The 23,795-nt window shown below is 32.8% G+C and overlaps 2 protein-coding genes across 6 annotated transcripts; one reads left to right on the top strand and one right to left on the bottom strand.

The window, feature by feature from the left end:
* Positions 1-284: 284 nt before the first annotated feature.
* LOC131172168 (uncharacterized) lies at positions 285-1,409 on the bottom strand. The gene is made up of 3 exons (XM_058133113.1): positions 1,218-1,409; positions 1,024-1,092; positions 285-380 (listed from the first exon to the last, which is right to left on the bottom strand). The coding sequence occupies exons 1-3, from the start codon at positions 1,407-1,409 to the stop codon at positions 285-287; spliced, it is 357 nt and encodes a 118-aa protein (XP_057989096.1).
* Positions 1,410-6,993: 5,584 nt separating this feature from the next.
* On the top strand, positions 6,994-14,035 carry LOC110638346 (mRNA cap guanine-N7 methyltransferase 1). 5 transcript variants are annotated; one of them, XM_021788890.2, is made up of 14 exons: positions 6,994-7,349; positions 7,639-8,217; positions 8,665-8,789; positions 8,880-8,948; positions 9,046-9,117; positions 9,439-9,540; positions 9,747-9,803; positions 10,357-10,495; positions 12,543-12,607; positions 12,685-12,735; positions 12,988-13,050; positions 13,240-13,363; positions 13,512-13,573; positions 13,720-14,035. In XM_021788890.2, exons 2-14 carry the CDS (start codon positions 8,136-8,138, stop codon positions 13,813-13,815), a joined length of 1,107 nt encoding a protein of 368 aa, XP_021644582.1. In that variant the 5' UTR covers positions 6,994-7,349; positions 7,639-8,135; the 3' UTR covers positions 13,816-14,035. The 5 variants fall into 5 exon arrangements, with proteins under 5 accessions (XP_021644582.1, XP_021644583.1, XP_021644584.1 ...); XM_021788891.2 differs by having other exon boundaries at positions 7,682-8,217; XM_021788892.2 differs by having other exon boundaries at positions 6,994-7,294.
* The last annotated feature ends 9,760 nt before the right edge of the window (positions 14,036-23,795 follow it).

Genomic DNA, 23,795 nt, shown 5'->3' on the forward strand with positions numbered 1-23,795 from the left:
ACTAAAGTATTGGGAGTTCTGGAGACAAGATTCTTTAGAAAACATGTTTCTAAAGCCCCTTAAAGACCAAGAACTTCAGACTAAAAGGTAAAAAAGCCAAAGAGCAATACTTAAAACTAGAGACCCCAACCAAAGACCAGCGACCAGAGACCCCTTCTACAGTGTAGCATTCAAGTATTTATAGGGAACAAGGGTCTTAAAATGGAGAGTCAGGATTCAAGTAGGAAAAAATGAAGGGTCTGAATTTAGAAGAACAAAATCCAAAGGTTGGAAATTAAAGAGGATCAAAACTGAGGGTGGAGATTTAGCTCAGAATTCTTTTTCCCGTTCCTCTCTAATCCAACGGTTGGGGGTTTTGCCTTATAGAATGGATCCAAAGGCTGGGAATGTAAAGTGCTGAATCTATTATTTACTTTTAATCTAATGGCCCAAAACACGTCCTTATAAGTGAGATCAATAGTGTGGATTGAGGCATACCAGAATGCTTTAATCACCTCAGATCCAATGGTTTGGGTTCATCCTTACAAATGGGATGGATGGTGGAGATTGGATTATACCCCAAATGCTTTAACTAACTCAGATCCGATGGTGGGGGAGTTAATCTTGCAGATTAAGGGTCATGACTGAAAGTAACTTTTGAACTCTTGATTTCCCAAACCTTCCGATCTTTATTGGCCATTTCTCGATCTACCCGATCTTTGTATCTCATTCTCCTACCTGATCTCTTATTATAGTTGGTAGCTCTGAGACCTTCTAGTTTGACCTTTTAAACCAACTCTTTCCATGTCTGAACTCTTCTCGCTTCCTAATCTCTTTCCTATCCATTTTTTGCATCTGGTCTATGTAGGTGAACCTCGAATAATGGCAAAGCATTAAATTCTCCACTTACCAATGAGCCGCTTCGAGTTTTGCAAGCATTAAATGCCTAGGCCTATATATACTAGGGGGTAGTAGGCCGCCATTCTCACATTTCAACCTTTCCTTCTCCTGTCAATTTTTGGCCTGTTCTTCCCTATGCCTTACCTTTTCGGCACCATTTTTTACTATGACAATCGCTTTGATCTTTTTTTGATTACTTCCTTTACCTGTCACCTGAAAATGGACAAAACCGACGATCAGAGAATTACGAGAACATCATCTGATGATGGCGAGGGAACCGGACTAAATGGTTGATCAGGGTCCAAAATGACTACTGTATTGATCTCTGATCGACCTACCGGTTTGAGCCAAAGACCAATCTCGGGCGAGGGGACTACTAATTTCAATCTTGATAATGGTGATCGCCTCTTGAAGTTTATTTGGCTCCTAACCATATCAGAGGTCTCGATTGAGGCTCGGTTCTGATTGATAACATCGAGCTTTCTACAGTCTTTACCATAGTTGATGAGAGCTACCTTCCTGATCTCCATGTATCTCTTGAATGACATCTTGAGATCGGGAGGTGTCGAACTGTGGAAACAATGGTAGAACGTAGGGTAGAGTAGGTAGGAATATCTGTAATTGATGATCGGGCTAGAGAGATCACCTAAATAATGTAATCCAATCTTTTGGAAATGAAATGGACTTTTTATTTAAGCTTAGTTTCATTTTATTTTATTTATTTATTATGTCCTTTATTACTTGTGTGGTTCTAATTGCCTTTCTGATTAGTCTCCCAACCGATCTCTTTTGACTGGACTCTCTTGCCCAATCTCTGGTCAATCCTTTTGAATGACCTCACATGTTTGATCCCTCTGCCTCTAGATTTTTCTCTTGTACACGGGATACAATTAAATTTTTCGCTTACCGATGCACCACCTAGGGTCTCACGAGCATTTAATGCTCAGACGAATATAAATAGGAGGGGGGATTCAGTCATTCTCACATTTTGTTCTCTCCATTCCCTCAAGCCTCTTGACATTCTCTCTCAATTTCCCTAACTTTCCAGCGCCGATTTGCAATCTGATAATAGTTTGATCTTTTTTCTGTTAGTTTTGTCACACTTTACCCCTCCGTAAGATGTAACATGATCCCGTAGTATACCTAATAAATTATCATACTTCGCCTACCGATAATCTATTAAATATACTACAAGAGATTTTGATAAAACAATCCCATTTAACAATCTGGCGTGGTGGCAAAAATTTAAACTAAATGTTTTCAAATCCAATATCTGTCATAAAACTTTTTAGGAATAATTAACCATTTTTAAAATTTTGCGTTGATGCCATAAACTTTATTTGAAATTAATTTAACATTTAAGAATTTTACAAAATTTTTGATAGATTACCGGCTAAAAATTTAGAAAACAGTTCTTCGAAACTTGCAGAAAAATACTTCTTATAATTTATTTCAGCCAAATTTCATTTAGAGCAACACAACCCAATCTCATCATAAAGAAAATAATTCATTATGTACAATACTCAGAAAGAAATTTAAATACTTGCATTCATTGAGGTAACAAAATTTATATTACAAAAAAAATTTATGTAATTAAGTCCCTAAATAATAGTACAATTTTTTTTTATTTGATTACAATCCCAAAATAATATTACAAGTATTTCTGTACAAGTGCTCGAATGTGGTTATATGCATATAATTACATGATTATATCAAAACTTAATATACAAGGGTATACCTAAGCTATACCCATAAATAACTTCAATCCATTACGTTAAGTGGCCTTACTCAGCTGTTATATCTTTTCTTTCACCTACGACAGCAAGTCGGTAACCTTGGTGGAAGATGATGGACAATTTTAATTTTAATTTACTTAATATCTTATTTATATTTACCCAAAATGATTTAATTTAATTATAAATTTTTTTATTGTGTCATGCTTATATATTGATGATGTCATAAAGCACTTTGAATTTTTATTTTTCTTCACTTTTTCCTTTCTTCCGCTATACCTCTTCACTTTTAATATATTTTTCAATACATTAATGTTACACATTTTAATGGACATTTAGGTCAAAAATCACCTCTGAGAGTGAATTGACTAAAATGCCCCTTATCGGGTCTTATTAATTTTTCTAATAGTACTTGGTTACTTCCTGAATTCTGATTCAATTATTTGAACTTGTTCTCTATTCTTTTTCTATGGTTTTCACATTCCTAATAGTTTCGCAATTATCCCTAGGCCTGGGGTGTCATAGGGTCTCACACGAATTTAGCGTAGCAATTGAGTTCGCAGTCACTGTCGGTCATCCATCGCCAAGTCTTCAGGTCATTTAACCGATTATGCTTTATTTTTCTTATTTTTATTTCACCTTCATATAATTTCTATTAATTTTTATTTATGGCTTTTTTAGATGACATAGATATAGTTCTAGATATCCTGATTGTCCGGACAGACACTAATTACCGGAACAGTAGAATATAGAGACTACTTAGTATGGGGTTGTTACAACAGAGAGTGTAAACACTTACTCAAAATCTCTAGGTTTGTTAGAGCAATAATCTCTTTACTACCCCTTCCTTGTGTCCAAGTTGAAAGATGAGAGAGAGAGAGAGAGAGACGGTTCTTGCGCTTAATAAAGTTGAAAGGAGACTTTGGGCATTAAGAACATTTATGAGTGAAGAATGGGAGAGAAAAGAAGAGGAGGAGGCTATTAGAGGAGTTGGTTGTCGAGTTTAAGGAGGCAAGTAGGAGAAAAGTGAGATAAAGTGGGGTTCTCCCTTTTTTATATTAAAAGGAACTTTGACAGCGAAAATTGCCTATTTTAGCGACTCTCACCCTTTTTGTTCACCTTTCCTTGCTCTTATCACTCACCTTATTTCTCTCCCCTCTTGTATCACAGTCCCAACTTTGAGCATATATTTCAACCACCCCCAGGCGGTGGGTGTTACATTTAGTGTTTGGGCTTGTGTTGCTATAAGTGTCATCGTCCCAACACTAGACTTTTGCATTGGTAACATTAACTTGCCAATGCTTTCTCTATAAGCATCGCGAATTTGGCAACGCACAGGCTTTTTAGTGTCGCCATGTTAACCCATAAACTTGTGGATACTTTTTCTATTAGCGTTACCGATTGGCGACATAGGTTTATTAGTGTCGTCCTTTAGACAACACTTGTTCTTTTAGCATCCTAAAACTGACAACACATACTAATAGTTACATTCCCTACTGACTACACTATGCATGCGAAGCAATAAACATGTCAACACTTTTTCTACAAATGTCACCCATTGACGACACAGGTTCATTAGTGTTGTTCTTTAGACAACATTTATTCTTTTAACATCCCAAAATTGACGATGCTTACTAATAGTTGCATCCTCGATTGACCACACTATGCATGTATTGTGTCCTAAATATGGTGACACTTGTTTTATAAGCACCCTAAGATAGCTACACAGTTATGATTATGTCCTCAGTTAGCTACAAAATGCAAGGCGATACTTAATATAAAAGCATCCCTATATATATATATATATATATATATATATATATATATAAATGGATGACACATTGTTTTGATGGCGTATCCATTTTAGCTATACTATTTACATAGTGTCCCTCATTAGCTACACTAAAGCATAGCTAAATCCTAAAAGTTTAATGCAATTTTTGTAGATAGTATCCCCTTAGTAATTAATATTTTTGAAGTAATTTCATTATTGAAACATATAAAATATATTTTTTTTCAAAACAACATATATATAAAGAACATACATATTATATTAGTGTATCAAATTTGGTCAAGAAATATTTGCTTATAAAATGTATTCAATCCTAATAACAAGCAAAATTATCTCAATGAGATATGATTTCATATATGTGCAAAAAAATTCATCAAAATATAAAAATAAAATATCGTCATATCTTGAAACTTGATGTCTGGAATTTCAATTGCCTAGCACATCAAATAAAATACAATTACATACATAATTAGTGTTGCAAAGGTTTTATGGTAGCTAAGCAATCCTCACGGAAGTGGAAAAGTGAGGAGTCGCTACTCTAATTTTGAGAAAAATTAGAAAAAATCATTTATTTTGAAAAATCTTTTAAAAAATATTTACCACTTTTAACTCAGAGATAAAGCGTTAAGTACCTCACAGTCATCCTTAAAAGGGTAGATAGATTTAATAAAATGCTCATAATAAATTATCAACAATGTTAAAATAGAGTTTAAATTATGATATTGATTCTTTGTGTTTGATTTAAAGAAAAAAAAAGCATTATTATGATATTGTTATCACCATTTTTTTTTTCTATTTGTTCTAGTTAGTTTTTGAATGTTGATTCTGTCATTTTATTGTCTGCATAACGTACTCTCAAGCACCATAATAGTTTTATAAAAAATGGCGTTAAATAGATTGTGATCAAGATGCGAGGCTTTTTATAGAGTTATGTATAAAAATAATTAAATTATGTTAACAACTCTAATGAGATTATTGAAACAACTTTATTAAGATACAAAATTTTTTAACTTATTATATTGAGATAGAGATAATATGTTCCCCATTTCATGGTGTTAATATTATAATTTTGAAATAATACGCTAAAAATAAGTAACTAAGGCTGGTTTGATTTTAATTTCTTAAATAATTTTGTTATTTTTCAAAAATGTAGTTAACTATTTTATTGATTTAAACTAATTAAATTACCATATGAATCACCCAATTTAAAAACATCAGTATAAAAAATTCTCTTTCCTATAAAAAGAATAAATGAAGAAAGTTAGAGGGTAACTGTAGTTGGCAACGCAATGCTCTCTCTCTAGAGCTTTTAGGGAAAGAAACCTCCCTCTCGTTTCCTTTCCCTTCTGTTTTGTTTCTTGGTTTATCCCTTGGTGCCTACTACTCCGTCGGCCACCCCTCAGGGTAAGGGAAGGCCGAACTTTCTACTGCCTGATTGTGGGTTCACTCTCCCGACTACTGGGTGGGTGTAAATATCTCTTTTGTTTTGGGTTTTCGGTATATCGGATCTTTTGAGAGAGAGTTTTCATTGTTTGATTTGCATTGTTAATTCTGGATGCATGTTTGAGTTGGTGTTGAAATTGTAAGGATTCAAGTTATTCCCTTACATGTGTTGGTGTCGAGATAGAGTTGTGGACGTTGTTGCTTCCGATCCCTGGTTTGAAGAGAGGGTATGGCGTGAGTGAGACCTCAATAATCTTGTCATCGTCACCTTTGTTCTCTGCCGATTAGGTTACTCTATCTCTTGGCCCCATGGCCTCTTCTATGTTCTTAGTCCCATGGCTTAGTTTAGAACTTGGTTATGCCCTAATCTGGCGTGCGTCTCTTTGGATGTTTTGATGATAGCCTTTCTTTGCTTTAAATGCTGACAATTTGGGCGCTTGTTGCGTGAATGTAGCGATGGAGCTAGTTGCAACTGCTGAATCTGTAACTGATTAAGAACCTGGGTTTTTAAGATTGGAGTTTGCTGGCTGTTGAGGCCCCAAGCCTTGATGTTGGATTAGGTTTGCAAGATAAATCAGGGACTTCTTATTTTGAGCTACAGGCCTTTTAAGGTTAGACTTTGTTCAAGGCTCTGTTTATAACTGGGCCCTAACCCATTTTAATCGAATGAATATTCCCATCTTGGAGAGAAGAAAGCTAGAGTGACTTTATTATCTCATAAAACAAAAAAATAAAAGCATCACGGCAGAAGCTCCAAAAATGGGAATTGTTCGTTTGGTGGCTTTTCATGATGTGACTTTATAGTATCACATGCTCACATGGCCACATGTATCATATGATAGTGATATATTGTATTTTTTGGCAAACTCACTTTCAAATCATATTTATTTTTTTAAGTATACATTAAATTTTAAATTAAAAAAATATTAAACATTCATTCAAAATTATAATATTTATTCACTATAAAAATTATTAAATTTATATAAATACTAATGATAAAGAAATTTTGAACTCTATGCATGTAAATCATGTAAATTTAAAGCTAGGGAGGGTAATTTTATAGAAAAAAAAACTATAATTATAATCTTATTTATTCGATCTATTAATATATATTATAATATAAAGCGAAGTTGCAAATTTGCAATTGTACAGTGCCGGGAACACTGATTTCTCAATTGATTTTGAGGTGCTTAAATTACAATTCAGGGCTTCGCTGGATCCTTTTAGACCTTCTTTTATTCTCATAAAGGGGAAATAAGCAAATAGCCCTAATTTTAGGACCTCACCGATCTAATCCTATCTGCTTCTTCGTTTCTTAGCTCCAATAGGCTGTGCCCACGGCTCTGCTTCCACGGAGCTTCACCGGAGATCGTGCACTCAGGTTCACTCCGGCACCTAGAATTCTTGGCTCAAGCAATAGGGTTCTCTTCCTCTTGCCTTGGTTACTGTATTTTCCATCTCATGCGCCTATTTATTTCTTTTTCCGATGCTTGTTTAATTCTGTGAGTCTTCTGAAAATTGTTTCTCTTGCATCATCATTGTTCCCCAGAAAACTTCTAGTACATTATTTGAAAATTAACCATAGGGAAAACTCCTGTTGGGTTCCCTCAAATGATCTTTTGGGTAGGATAATTTTCAATGTTGATGGTATTTTTGGGTGCTATCTTTTGGATTGGGTGCATTGAGATATATATATTGAAACCATGAGCTATTCCTAACAACATTGATAGATATATACTAAGGTCGCTTAATTTTCACGCTCTGTGATGATTCTGTTATCATTTTTTTCAGAAAAGGAAGAAATTAAACTTTGCTCTATATGATTGGCTGATAGGAGCTAGCTGCATCACAATTACAGAAAGCCTTCTGTGCTGGTTTGCCTTCATGCCTCCACTGTGCCACACAACTACTAAGCAAAGCATGACTTGGAGCTCCCACTTTGCCTAACTTTATTGGCCAACTGCACCAAGCTGCTTCAATATTGGAGCTCCCACTTCACTATAGAAAGAGCTGTAGCTGGTTCAATGTATTTACGGATAGGCAACCAATAAAGCCACAAACTCTCAATCAAATCTTTTTGTTCCTCATAAACTCAGTGATCAAAAGTCCAACACTACAGATCTAATAAAGACCCCTTCTTGGAATTCTTTTCTTAATTTTCTGTTTTTGGAATCAAAACCCAGCTAGATATACAATAACGCCCCCTAGAGCATCATTTCCCATAGACTAAAAAAAAATAACTGTCAAATACTAATTGTGCTTAATTTTGCTATATTTGATCATTGGTCATGAAACGAGGATACTCTGATTCTCCGTCAACCTCTGCTGGTGATGGCCCACCTAAGTCAAGAGTCAAATATACACCTGAAGGTAATTTTTATTTATTTATATTTTTATTAATTAGTTACCATTAGAATATGAGTTTTGTGGTTTAGAACAATTTGAAGTTGGAAATTTTGCTTTTTTCATCTATTCAAACGGTTTTCCCTCTTGTCTAAAGCTGATGCATCAGTTGATTATTTGGCTGATGTTTTATTTTAGTGTTGAGTTTTAGGTTATGGTAGCTTCACCCTTATTTTTTTGAACTGAAAAAAAAATTAAAGATTCAATTCATAGTTCTATAAATCGAACATGTTATTGAAAAACAAAAGGAAATTTCAATTAGTTAATTACTTGTAGAAGGTCCAAGTGATTAAGAATTTAAGGCTGAAAACTTTGCAGTCTTTTTCTTTCTTTTTCTTGCACTCTCTCAGACACCCATTGGCCTGTCTCTATTCATTATTTTTTAAAGCTGAGGATTTAATTATGTGGGCATAGGTGATGCACATTTTTCTGAGGATTTTGTTCAAAAGGTAGCTGACCATTACAGTGCGAGGACAAATCAGACTCTGGAAGAACGAGAAGCGAGTCCAATTATCCATTTAAAGAAACTGAACAATTGGGTATGTGTTGTAATCTTGTGCTTAATAAACACCTTAAGTTGCAATTATATGATTAAACAACTCAATAACATATATCTTATGATTGGATAGATAAAAAGTGTCTTGGTTCAACTTTATGCTCGCCGAGGGGATGTTGTTCTCGATCTTGCTTGTGGCAAGGTGAGTATGGTTCCTTGCATCAATCGTATTGTAAGCTTTATATATTTCTCCATATTTGGTGGTTGAATTCGCTTCTGATGTTATCTTTGTTTGCCAGGGTGGTGATCTTATCAAATGGGATAAAGCAAAAATTGGTTATTATGTTGGCATTGATATTGCTGAAGGCTCGGTAAATTTTTTAACCATTGTTTTGTTCTGTATGAACAAACAAAAACAGTCCTTGTATTTTGTGGTGCTTTTTCTTTTTTGCAACTTGCGAGTACATTTGTGTTTACAGGTTCTGAAGTTTAGAGCTTTCACTTCATATTTGTTGTTTCAATACTATGATGTGTTTGTTAAGTTCTTAAACCTTTATTATTCTGTTGTGGAGTCTTTTATCTCCTGTCTTTTTCCTCAACTATTTCTGCTGTTACATGTTAAAATTTTAGTGCTTAAAGCTTTCTTTCCGTATTGTTCAATTATGAACTATTTGTGTTTGGTATTTATATAGATAGAAGATTGCCGCACGCGCTACAATGGTGATGCTGATCATCACCAGCGTCGCAGAAAGTCCTCTTTTCCTGCCCGCCTCATATGTGGTGATTGTTATGAGGTAATTTCAGTTGTTACAGCCAGCGTACTGGAAAAAATGCATCAATTGAACTGCCATAGTTTAATCTTAATTACATGGATCATGTCTATGGATTTAACAGTTTGGTTGTATACACCTTTCAAAAATTAATCTGATCACCACGTTTTGATTTAATGGTGTAATTTATTGATGCATAACTGAGATTAATGTTCTGTCATGATATTCAGGTTCGCTTGGACAAAGTATTGGCAGATGATGCTCCTTTTGATATCTGCAGTTGTCAGGTGAATCATATTTGCTTTTGTGATATCTACTTCTGTTCTTATCAATGTTCAAAATCTTTTGGGTTTGGAGTTCAATCACAATGCTAGAGACTGTCTGTTAACATTGATTTTGTTACTGAATTTATAGTCATTCTGCAGCAATGTGGAACTAGGGAATTTTAAGCTACGTCAAAGAATTTCCAGCAAACTTTGAATGGTGTAGCATATTTCAGTTTTGATTTTCTTTCCAATATTTTGAAATTCAAAAGTTGCTTGATCTTCAATTTCTATATTTCCTTTAGACATATTTCATCTAAAAGGATGCAACGTAGAAAAATCTTGGAAATGTGAGGCAAACTTAGTATCCAAATTATATGTTCCTTATGGAATGTATTTTTATTTTTCTAGTCTCTGTGTAGAACTGAGATTGTTATTGATAATGGACTATTTGCTTTTTCTTCCATAAGCTTCTCTTCAGTAAAATTTTGCAAATTTCTTGAATTGTGCAAGTGCTTGGACTTGTGCTCATGTGCATTTCTGCCAAGTGCTGAAGCATCAACACCATATTTTGCAGTTTGCTCTGCATTATTCCTGGTCTACTGAAGCACGCGCTCGAAGAGCCTTGGCCAATGTGTCGGCCTTACTTCGTCCAGGTGGCATCTTCATTGGAACAATGCCAGATGCTAATGTTATTGTCAAAAAGCTTAGAGAAGGTTTGTCTTCTGCTGTTTAGATATGTTGTTTGTTTGTCTACATAAATACTTTGAATGATCAAACATTGAGTCTTATAATGAGATATGGTGGCTGTTCTCTTATTTGCTGTTAGCAATTTTCAGTTTATTTTCTGTCAAGATGACAAATATCATGAAAAAGGAAGTTTAACATGCAATACTTAGGTGTCATTTCAGAAAAATTTCCCCTATAGTGATTTCCTGTATACGAAGCATACTGTTAAGCTTGCTTTTGATTTATTCTTGGTGTGACTCTTATAAACAGAAACTGGACAATTAGGAGTCCAAAGTTTACTTTTTATGGCTAACCTCAGATGTAATTTAGTGAAAGCTCAGTTGATTGAAATTTGAAAAACTTATATTTCCTTGAACTTCAAATTGATTTGCGTTACTGTGTGTTTGCATACATAAATGTATCTGAATGGGTTTGTACTTTTTATAAATGGTGGGGCTATTTCCGCAACCTAAATGGCTAATGCCACGACTCACAATTATTGTGGCAGCAATTAGACCAAATTTCCCTCCTTAGTGTCCCCCTATTTATCATTCTATCCCATTGTTCTAATGTTTCTCCCTACCAGTCTTTTTAGCACATTTCACAAATCTTTAAGATTTCAATTTGACAAGCATGATTTTAGATGTTAAATTGCAGCCCTCAAATGCTAATGCCATTAAAGGTGTTGCCTAGAAATGTTGAAGAGCCTCTTTTAATGGGTGCAAAAAGCAAAGCCATTTAACTGCCCCCTATTAATCTGCTTTCAATTCTTGGAGGACTATTTGGAGTCTACTAGGAATCTAGGATTCTTGTATTAGTTTTTGCTAGAACTCTTGTATGTTATTGGGGTTCCCTGTTTCTGTTACATTATATAGCGGAAAAAATGTCAAATTTGAGTAATTTTTCTAGGTTTTGAGCATCATCCTTATTTGAGTCTTGTTTCCTCCCTTTTGCTTTGTGCATTGGGTCACCCTTTTTTGTACAAAGATCCTTTGCTGAATATTTTTAAAATTTTATCTTAAAATCATTAGTTGCAGACTTAGAATTTATGCTTTATAATATACTCATAAGAGTAAACGCCAGCAGTGAAACTTCTCACCTTTGAAAAGTATTTTTTCCCCATTTGTTTGGTTATTAAGGTATTTTTAACAGAAAATTAAAAGAAATTTGAAAACAATTTATAGCATAAGATAGAGATAATTGTCATGGGAAGGAGAGAGGAAGGGAACAAAATGGGTGATAGTTATATAAAGAGAGTGAATAATTGAATGAGGGTGTTTTGGTCAAATCTCAAATCATTTTAATTCTAATTTAGGCCTTGTTCAATAATAATTTTTAAGATAGTGTTTAATATTTTGTTCATTCTCTTGTTTATTCTATTCGGTGGTATAAGTGTTTAGAGGTTGAGAGAGTGGATCATGAAACATTATCCTATTCCTCATAGCTTTTAAGGTAGTGTTTAGTATTTGATTAGGGTCAAAAAGATGATACAACTATTTTTATATTTAAGAGCTAATCCAATAATAATTTTTATCGAACATTTTTGCTTTAGACTACTATATAAATAGCTAATTACTATTAGCTAATATTGAATTGCTAATCGTTAATAAAACAGCTGACGACAATTAGAATGGCTAACAGTTGCTAGAACAGCTAGTATTGCTAAACAAACCCTTAGTTGTTGTGGAAATAGCCCCACCCTATATGTATGACATATTTTTCTTAACATGCTATGTATTGTTTAAACATTCTATATTGATCAATTGTAGGAATAATTTACTAAAATCACATTGTCAATATTCTCTACAGAAGCAAATAAACTTTAATAGGTGCAGTGCTTTGTTAGTGCCCTGCTAATTCTGCAAGATGTATTTTTAATTCTTATAGATCAAAGATGAATTTTTTAAATTATTGTAGTGGATGTTGTCCTAATATTTTCATTGTGTCAGTTTTCTTTGTGTTTACTTTCATGCTTTGACCTGACAAGAAATAAAAATTCTCATTATTGATGGAAGATGCAATTTTCATATACAGCTAAAGGACTAGCTTTTGGTAATAGTGTCTACTGGATACGATTTGATGAAGAGTACTCTGAAAAGGTGAATTCTTCTCATTGTTAAAATTATGATACTGTAAGTAGCCTCTAATCTGATAAATGTTTTGTTTTGTGGACCAGAAATTTAAACATTCAAGCCCTTATGGTATCAAATACAAGTTCCACCTGGAGGTATTGCTCTGTTAATTTTTATATGTATTTGGCTTGCTTTTCTTTCTTTTTTTCTTTTTATTTTTTTAATTTTAGATGTCCCTTTTTTATGTGATAAATTGCTGAATAGCTCGTATATTCATTTTGATCAATTGCGTTTATCATGCTTTGGTTGTGTGGTAGGCATTTAGATATTATACGCAAGAACGATGAAGTCTTGGTTTTCCATTTTCTTTTCTTACCATCTCTTATGATAGTTTTTTGCAAGTGCAGGATGCCGTTGATTGTCCTGAATGGATTGTCCCTTTCAATATCTTCAAATCATTGGCAGAAGAGGTATAATGTTGTTTTTTGGTGCTTCCAATGAAGTCTGTGATCTTATTAACTATTTTTATTTTTATTATTTTGAAGCAAATTTTATGATTTCTTGTTCTTAAAAGTAGATAATGCTTCATCTTGAAAATTTTGGATTGTTAGTTGGCAAATCTTGTTATTTAGAACTGAATTTTCTTTCAATTTTGGCAGTATGATTTGGAGCTAATTTTTGTGAAGAATGCGCATGAATTTGTTCATGAGTATTTGAAAAAACCAGAATATATTGATTTGATGCGAAGGCTTGGTGCTTTGGGTGATGGTAACCAAGACCAGAGTAAGCTGCTTGCTCTAGGCATTTAATTCTTTCTTTTATTTGGTTGGTATGTGTATGTTGAGACTCTGAGATTCTAATTCTCATGTGTTATTAATTAATTTTTTTTTAATTTTTAAAATTTGTTCGTGTTATGTCATTGGACATCCAGGCACATTATCGCCCGATGAATGGGAAGTGGCTTATTTGTATTTGGCATTTGTGTTGAAGAAGGTAAGCATATCGTGTCTTAATAAATTCAGAGTAATTGTTTTCTGTAATGTTGGGACATTTGTAACGGCGAGGGAATGTGTGAATCATGCCAATGCTTTATGGTTACCGGTTAGCAAGGTTTTGAGGGCAGTTTGTGTTTTTCTCAGCGTGGCCAACCAGACCGGACTAAAACTAATGGTAAACGAGACAAAGGAAAGATGCAGATATCAAAGGAGGACATCATGTACATTAACAGCGTGTAATGTAACGAGACAAACAAATACGTAGGATACAATAAGTTTCTGACTTTCATGCTGTTAGAACAAAGCAGCCCCCGTTTAGCCGAATGATAAAGATAGGCATCCGACAGGCTTGTTATGTAAGCCCCCCTTAAAAATTCATGTTACTCAATTTTGTAGATTCAAATAAAAAATATTGATCAGTGGTGCCATTTTTACATGGTACATGATCTGTGTTCTCGGATGAGAAGTATTAAAATATTTGAGGAGGAAAACTGAGTAAATGACTGATGGCACTGATTTGGTGCATGAATAGCATAACAAATTTCATCTGTAATTCTCCTCTGGTACTGAACTGTAATGAGAATGATTGCAACAGCCTTAAGGCATGTTCTTTGCCAATAATCAAAGCAGATTGCAGTTTGATTGGCAAATTTCATTCTCTTAGTTTCAAAGATTTACAATCCTTGAATATTTATGCAGAACTTGTTTCAAATAGAAATGAATGGCGAAAAAGTATTGATATAGTCGGTTTCAACTAGTTTGGGATTAGGTATGGTTATTTGTGGTGAGAAGTATGCATTCAATTCATGTGATGATTGAAGTGTCTGCCCTGCCTCTTGATGCCCAACTTTGCAAGAGAATAACGAGTCAGTGTGACATTGAAGTGCCTATGGAGAAACAAGTCAAGTTGCCTGGAGGTAAATGTTTTTTAGAATTTATATTGTTTAGTAATTTAATTTATATTGTATATTTATTATTTATTTATTTATTTATAATATTTTTTTTATTAATTTATATATAATAAATTTGTTTAAAATTATAATAAATTTATATATAATATTTATTTTTCGTATTTTATATTTATTATTAATTTAAAATTTTTTGAATCTTTTATTTTATAAATTAAATATTAAAAATCAAATAATCTTTTTAAATTCAAAATTTTTAAGCCCTAGATGACGGTATGTTGCAAAGGAGGGTTTGAGAAGATTTTAAGAGTCGCCATAGAGCTCCTTTTCCTTGTCATTCTTTGCTCCTTGCTAGCTTTCTGCTACAACAGCTTTCGTTATAACAAATTCTTCTATTTTGTTGGAGAGGTCCTAATTCTATGTCACATATTATATCTTAAATCATATGTAAGAAAAATTCATTTGTGAGACAGTTCATTTAAATTTTTTTTTTTATAAATAATTTATTTCAAACGAAATTTTCAATATGAAAATAAATAAAAAAAATCCATTTAAATTAAATTCTTACTAATGTCTAAAACATGTTGATTGTTTCCAACATAATATATTCTTCGGTTGTATTCTTTATTTATTGTGTTTGTTATCAATAATTATGCATAATATATTATTTATAAAGGTATAAGGTACCAATACGTTCTATTTAATTAATACATAAATATACACTTCTACTATATCAATTTCAATAACGAATATTTCATGGGGAAATTATTAATAATTTATTATTAGAGTATATATATAAATAATCAAAATTAAAAATAAGTTATCCAAAGAAAATTAACTCTTCCCTTCCCATAATCTGTTTGGCCCATCAAACATACAACCTTGAACTTAGCACTTTTTATTAGGACCACTCATGTTAAATGAACGTGCGGTTTGATTAAATGAGTAAGAATTAAAAAACTCTATAAGTGGCTCATAAACTCAATTGAGTTTGTTTAAAATTATATATTTTACTCATACATTGATATGTAATTAATTAATGGGTAAATTATAATTTAGTCTTTGAGATTTGACAAAATTTACAATTTAATTTATACAATTTCAAAATCAAGCAATTTAATTTTTAAAATTTGGCAAAACCTACAATGTAGTCTTTTCATCTAATTTTTCATTTAATTTATCATTAATTATAACAAAAATAATCAAAACATCCTTAACTATATATATATTTTTTTAGTTTAAAAAATTTAGTTCTTGAGATTGTGTATTATAAATAAAATAGTTTAAATTAAGGGACTATTTTGTTTATAAAGTTTAGCTCAAGGGACTATTTTTTTATAATACAAAACCTTAGAGGCTAAATCGTTTTAAATAGAAAATATAAAGTTACTAGTATTTTGGTTATTTTTGCTATAGATAACGATTAATTAGATGAAAAATTAGATAGAGAAATTAAATTGTAAGTTTTACTAAATCTTAAGAACTAAATTATTTGATTTTGAACATATATAAACTAAGTTGCAAATTTTGTTAAACTTTATAGACTAAATTATAAATTACCCTTAATTAATCTATTAACCTTAATTATATTTATTTAAACTTGTCTTTGAGATTGCAAACTTCTAATTATACTTAGTAAGTTAGAAGGGAGTCGAGCTTGGGTATTTCAAGTATTTCACTGAGTTGAGTTTTAAATCTAAATAATAAACTTGATTGAGTCAAGCTTAAATTTAATATAATATTAACTTGATCACAACTCTAGCAATGCAATCAAGTAAATAGAACTTATGAATTCTTCTTTTTTTTTTTTGATTTAAACCAATATAAAAAAACACCTCTCAACTTTAAAGATTTAATCACTTTATAAGTTATAAAAATACTTCTCACACATCTCTATTTTATTTTTTAATTTCATTACACATCTTAATTTATATGTTTCCATAACATTTAAAAAGGATTTTACCATAATCTTTTTAGACGTATTTAGTTCAAAATATCAAAAAAAAAAAAAAAAACAACAAAAATAGAGAAAGTGTGAAAGAATGAGATAAATAAATTGTAGAAAAAGCAATTGAATTTTATGAAAAATTATAAGTTGATGTGTGGTAGAGAAAAGAGTGAATGAACCAAAATGGATTGAGAAATGACACAGAAGGTTAGAAAAAATTGTATTGATTCAGCAAAAATAAAATTAAAATCAATGGATAGTCCAGTTTCAATAGCAAACAAAGCAAACAACTAAATAAAGAAGAGAAAAAAAAATGATAATGACAGGAAACCAGCCCTCAGAATTGATATCCTATACAGAGAAAATTTCCCTGCCCTCACAAATTTTGTTAGCCAACAGATATCTCATTCCTTTTGCTCATCTCTTTAAATTCTAGAATTGACTCTCTTGCTAAAACCACCTTAGCCCACTTGTCTTTCTCAATTTTGTCTTTAGCAACAGCCCATTCCAATTGCACAGCTTCCAGCAAAATTCTTTTTCCTTTGTTATGGTAAGTTCTTCTGAAATAAACCTTGAGAGGTTTGGGCCCCTTCTCCCTATCATTGCCATTCTCTTGAGAAACAACCTTGTTCTTGAGGTTATAGAAAGGAAATTGTCCCTGAAAATCAGCCGCATCTATTCAAGTAGTCTCTTCCTCAATTTGCTCTTTCCACTGAACCAACACTTGAGGAATTAATTGATTATGCTTACAAATTTGTCTTTTTTTACATATTCGTTCAAGTTCCACCAAAACCTCATTTGCACTTCCATGTGAAGAGGTAAATCTATGACAACTGGATGATTTCCTATAACTCGCTTGAGTTGGGAAATATGAAAAACATGATGTATCCTTGAAGGGGTTGGCAACTTCAATTTATAAGCCATGGCTTCGATTCTCCCAATTACTTCAAATGGACCATAGTATCTAGCGGATAGCTTTGGACAAATTCTAGTTGCTATTGAATACTGTGTATGTGGCCATAACTTTAGAAAAACATGACCCCAACAGCAAATTCGAAATCTCTTCGATGTTTATTAATGTGTTTAGCCATTAATTGTTAGGCTCTATGAAGATTGAACTTAAGTTGCCTCAATATTTCATCTCGATCTTGTAAATGTTATGTGACAGCCTTTACTCTCTTTTGGTTGTTTTGAAGAAAAAAAAAAAAAAAAATCAAAGATAAGACCCTAAGCACCGAATTAATACTTCAGTCTAACCATCCTTTTGTGGATGATACACTGAACTAAATTTTAATTGAGTCCTTATGAATGAAATGGTTCTCCCCAGAAATCACAAAGAAACAAGGGATCTCTATCACTTACTAAGGTGCTTGGGATACCATGTAGCTTAACAACTTTGGTGAAAATTTTTGCCACTAATCTTGTAGTAAAAGGATGACGAAGAGGAACAAAATGTCCAAATATAGATAGGCGATCCACAACCATAAGTATACAATCTATACCATTGGACCAAGGAAGGCCAGTTATAAAATTAATAGAAATGTCTTCCTATATGGCTGCTAGAATTGGAAGAGGCTGATGTAACCCAACTAGAGCCTAAGTCTCATATTTATGCGTTTGACAAATATAACAACGTATTGCATACTTCTGGATTATTTTCATCATATCCTTCCAATAAAAATTGGATGCCATCCTTCGATAAGTGTGATAAGCTCCAAAATGCCCTCCTTGTGGTGTAGTGTGAAATTCCAAAATTAACTTCTGAATCCAAGAAGATTTTGTTGGTAAAGCTAGGTGGCCTTTGTAGTTGAGGTGATCATGAATAAGAGAGAAATTGGTGTGTAACTTAGTACCAATTTGCAAATCTTTGATATTCTTGGCCAGGTATTCATTATTGATAACTTCTTAAGCAATTAATTCCCAATCATCCCATTGAGGCACTAAAATCATTTGCATTTCCAATTCTTCATCCTTTCAGGAGAGGGCATTATCCACCTTGTTGGAAGACCCTATCTCGTAGTCAATCACAAAACTATAATCCATCAACTTTGAAAGCTAGCATTGTTGTGCCGGTGTACTAGCTTGTTGAGATAAGAGATGACTCCGTTGATCAGTTCTTACTGTGATTTTGTTTTTAATCAGATAAGGTTTCCAGTGTTGTATGGAAGGGACTAGGGCCATTAGGTCTCTTTCATAGGTAGACCTAGTTGTTGATTTGTCAGATATGGCCTTACTAAAATAAGCAATTGGGCGATTCTACTAAATTAATAGAGCTCCTACTCCACTACTTGATACGTTACACTCTACAATATAAAGCAATAAAAATTCAAGCATTATTAATATAGGAGAAGAAATAATAGCCTTCTTAAATGTTTCAAAGGAATGTTGAGCATCTAAATTCCAATTAAATGAAGTTTGAGACTCCTTCTTCAGCCAAGCAATGAGAGGGCGTGCTATTTGACCATAATTCATAATAAATCTTCGATAGTATCTTGTAATGCCAAGAAATCCTCGGATAGCTTTGATTGACTTTGGCACTGGCACCGATCTATAGTTGAGACCTTTGCAGGATCCATTTCCACCCTTTTAATTGAAATAACATGCCCCAAGTATTCCACCAAAGACTTTCCCAGAGAACATTTCTTTTGATTCACATGAAATTGATTCTGTTTAAGGAGCTCCAATACTGTTTGTAAATGTTGAATATGAGAGTCCCAATCTTTATTGTATACTAGCATGTCATCAAAAAATACCCAAAAAAAACTTCCCCAAATATGGGCAAAAGATGTCATTCATCACTACCTGAAAGGTTGCGAGCGTGTTTATGAGTCTGAACGACATTACAATGAAATCATAGTGTCCAAAGTGTGTTCTAAATGCTATTTTATGAATGTCAAGAGCAACCACCCAAATCTAATGGTAGCTAAATTTTAAATCAAACCTCGAAAAATGCTAAGCCCTATGTAAGTCATCTAAGAGCTCTTGAATCACTGGAATTGGGCATTGGTTAAGAATTGTTGCCTTGTTCAATTGGTGCTAGTTAATACAAAATCGCCAACCACCATCTTTCTTCTCCACCTGCAACAACGGACTTGAGAAAGGGCTAGTGTTTGGGTGAACAATTCTTGCTAAGAGCATTTCAGAGACAAGCTTACTGCTTCATCGAAACTGGACTCGTTTTAGATTTTAGTGTTATCTGATGGTGAACCTGCCTTTGAGGAGGTAAAGATTTAATTTCATCAAAAACATCTTCATGTTGTTGCAACACCTTCTTTAAAGCTTCTTTTTTACTAGGTTGTATTTCATTCTTTACTTCATGAATAGTTAAATTTGGCTTCATAGGCTATAACATTACTGATTATTCAACATCACATGTTTTTCGCAAAGCCTAGAGGGATGCTTGACTTTGGCTAAGGATGGATTACCCAACAACGTCATAATCTGATTCCTAGCTTGGAATTTCATGGTCATCTTTTACTAATTAGTTTGTACATCCCCCAAAGTCTCTAACCAAGATATCCCCAAAAAAAAATCAACACCACCCAAAGGAAATACATAGCAGTCAATATTAGTAGAATAATCAATTAACTGTAATTCTAATTGCTTACACAACCCCGTGGAAGAGATCTTGCATCCATTGCCCAATTTAACATTGAAAGTAGGTGTAGATGTAATTGGAAATTGTAACTTGCATTTCAGATGATGTGAGATGAAATTATGGTTTGCCCTACTATCCAATAATAGCACCACTAGGTGACTTGCTCTCTTTCCCTAGAATTTCATGGTTCTCGGCCTTTGAATCCCACCCATTGAAAATAAGGGTAGCTCCAATCATGAAAAGTGGGCTTCATCTAGTTCTGTTGCCATTTTAGGACCTCTTATTTCTTCCATGTCAACAAGTTCCCCTCCTTAGTTAAATACTCATCCTTGCCACCAATTAATGCCCTCAAAGATTTGCTAAGACACTTATGCAAAGAAGATAGGCTTGTTTGCATCTAAAACACTACCCTTTTACTCTCAACTCTTACTAATCTTGGTAAGAATATTACCTCAGTCCTCATTGATTCAATGGAGGATGCTAGTTTTTGAGAGATGGTGCAAGTAAGGCTAATGACTTAATAGAGTTCTGAACCCCTATTTCCAAAGGCTTTTGAGAAGACCCATCCCATTTCTGAAACATAGTTGGGCTAGCAAGAAATTTTTGAGGTTGAGAAATAAAAGATTTTGTACCCAGTCCATGAAATGTTGTCTTCTGCTTCATCACATCCCTTTGGTTATTATTTTAAAAAATTGCAGCATTGACGTTTTATTTTTTGAGCAAGCTTCATTGTTTTATACAAATCAGTGGTTTCATGCTAATGAAACCTTAAACGAATATTCTTTGTTAACCTATTAAAAAAGAATCCTAAACATTGCTTATCAGTAACATCAGACACTAAAGATGCTCGAGCCACAAACTCATCAACATATTCAGCCACTGTCCCTAATTATTTTAGAGCCGCCAAATGTTTCATCACCATAACACTGCATCAATTCGTCCCTTAATTATTCCTAAGTCAATTACGAATTACGCTGCCTCAACCAATGTAGCTAATGTAATGGTGCTCCCTCTATACTAACCAAAGCAAGAGACACTTTGAGATCATTCTATGTACCATGAATTTCAAAGTACTACTCAGTTTTCGGCACCCATCGTACTAGATCATTCCCATCAAAATTAGGCATCTCTACTTTCTTTGTTACAGGAGTTGCATCCTCTATTAATAAGGTTTTGCTAGTGTTTTTAGTGGCGGAAGTACTTTCCAGAATAGTTGGTGGAGGTGACGGGGTGGATGGATCTCCAATCTCAGCAGCACTTTTCCTTTTCACAAAAGATGCTATCAAATTTTCCAATTTGATAAACCTCTATTCCTGCTCCACTAGCATTTGATCTTGTCCAAACCTGGCAGCAATAACTTATTCCAAATCAACAATACTCTTCTCTACTTACTCCATCTGTCCTCCCATTCTTGTCTTAGTCATATGGGGATCCGGCAAGTCAGACCAAATTTGGTAAAGAAAAGAGTAAATGAACAAAAATAGATTGAGAAATGAAACAAAAGGCTAAAAATGATTGTATTGATTTAGCAAAAATAATTACAGAATAAGATTACAATTAATGGATAGTCCAGCTTCAATGGCAGATAAAGTAAATAGCAAAATAAAGAAGAAAAGAAAAATAGATAATGACTAGAAACTAGCCCCCATGATTGATATCCCGTACAAAGAAAATTTCCCTGCCCTCACAAATTCTATTATTGAAAAGATGCTCCATTTCTTCTGCTCCTCTCCTTAAATTTTGGAATTGATTCTTTTGGTATAACCACCTTAGTCCACATGTCCTTCTCACCTTTTGTCTTTAGCAACAGCCCCAATTCCTTTACCTTTGTTATGGTAAGTTCTTCTAGAATAAACCTTGAAAGGTTTGGGCTCCTTCTCATCCTTATCAATGTTTATCATAGAATAAAAAATTAATTAGAGAAGTCTCATAGAATAAAAGATACAAAGCGATCAAATCAATACATTTCAGGAACAAATTTATATATTAGGGCAATCTTATTTATCATAGTTCAAGATTGTTAAACTTTGAACTTAATGTATGTGTAATGTCCAAGCCTCCATGGTAAACATTTGATTAGTTTAGTCTATTTGGTTTGAAATTTAATAAGATTGAATAATTTAAATTTTTTTAATGAAAAAAGAAAAACAAATTCAATTAATGGTTGAATGAATCAATCCAACCATACTAAGAATTGAAACCATACTAAGAATTGAAGTATTTTGATTTAAATAATCACTTTTACAATATATATATATATATATATATATATATATATATATATATATATAATTTTTATTAAACGATCGAAATTCATAAGTTTATACAAAACAAAGTTTAATCCTAATTATGATAATTTCTCTATAAATGTGGGTATAATGGATGCAATATTACTATTAAAGATATAAAATAACTTATATGATTCTCAGTTTTTGCTAACTAGTATATATTAGACATGCTTGTGCACATATAGGAGACATTATTTGAATCAAATTGAATCGAATCCACACAACCCTATTTATTATTATTATTATTATTATTATTATTATTATTATTATTATTATTATTATTATTATTATTATTATCATCGTTGCTCTATCTCAAAGGAAGGCAAGAGGTAAAAATTCATTTTCCATCTCTTTCTATTAGCCATAATATATTAAACCATGAAAGGGACATACAAAACAAGCCATGTGATTCAAAATAGAACAATTGTAACAAACAGACAAAACTGCTTTCAACTTGCTTAAAGACTATAAAAGGCAAGAAAATTGTCAAAAGGAGACATCTATTATGATTTCAACTTTATTATTTAAGTAAAGGCAACACATACAACTTTTTTTCTGGCTTCCTTGACATGGAAATTAGGAGCGTCATTGAATAGAGTCAATTTAATATAGTGAATTATAGACATGTCTATTTCAATGAGTCTTTTTTTGAGATAATTGTTACACCTTTCTTGTAGATTGAAACTTACTTAACAAAAAATTTTGCTACCTTAGAACCGTTATAGTTACAACCGTTGCTCACTAAGTTTTCAATTTCACTTCAATGCAATATTTGCAATACTTGAACTCAATTTAACTTGGATTATTATTAAAAATTTAGATATAATGATTTACTACCATAGAATTGAAGCTCGAATGAGTTACAACTTGAACTCATTTCTTTTTACAATCCTTTCTCTACCCACTATTTGCATCAGGAGCAAATTAACTTGTCTGTAATTACCACATCAATGGGTAACAAATAGGGATGAGCCCACATTAGTCTCACTTAAGTACCACCTTCTTAGACAATATTTTCTAGATATGCAATTTATCCAATCTTAATAGAATCGAGTCCATTAGTAAGTACCGTCTTCCCATAACACTACCATGGTACTAAGGATTTATGCCACAAAGGCATAGATTGTAATACCCCTCACCCGTCTACAGTGTAGTTGAGCAGGTGTGCTACATTCGGTGCCGGAGCACCATATCCTTTCTTGTTGCGTACAATATTAATTTAATTGTCTATTTAATAATATTATCTTACATGTAGAATTTTTTTTTTTAATCCCATTTCATTTTTATGGAGACCCAGATAGAGTCTCCTCTATTTTATTAGTGCATGGCGAGTTTCCTTATTTACCTGTTAAAATCAATTATATCCATTTCATCATATCATTTCTCATATCAATTATTCATGTACCATATCATACCATTACTCATAAAATTTTCAAGAAAATAAACTTTCATTTCATTCACATAACATTACATACAAT

Source organism: Hevea brasiliensis, chromosome 13 (assembly GCF_030052815.1).
Source record: "Hevea brasiliensis isolate MT/VB/25A 57/8 chromosome 13, ASM3005281v1, whole genome shotgun sequence".
Classification (NCBI taxonomy): domain Eukaryota; kingdom Viridiplantae; phylum Streptophyta; class Magnoliopsida; order Malpighiales; family Euphorbiaceae; genus Hevea; species Hevea brasiliensis.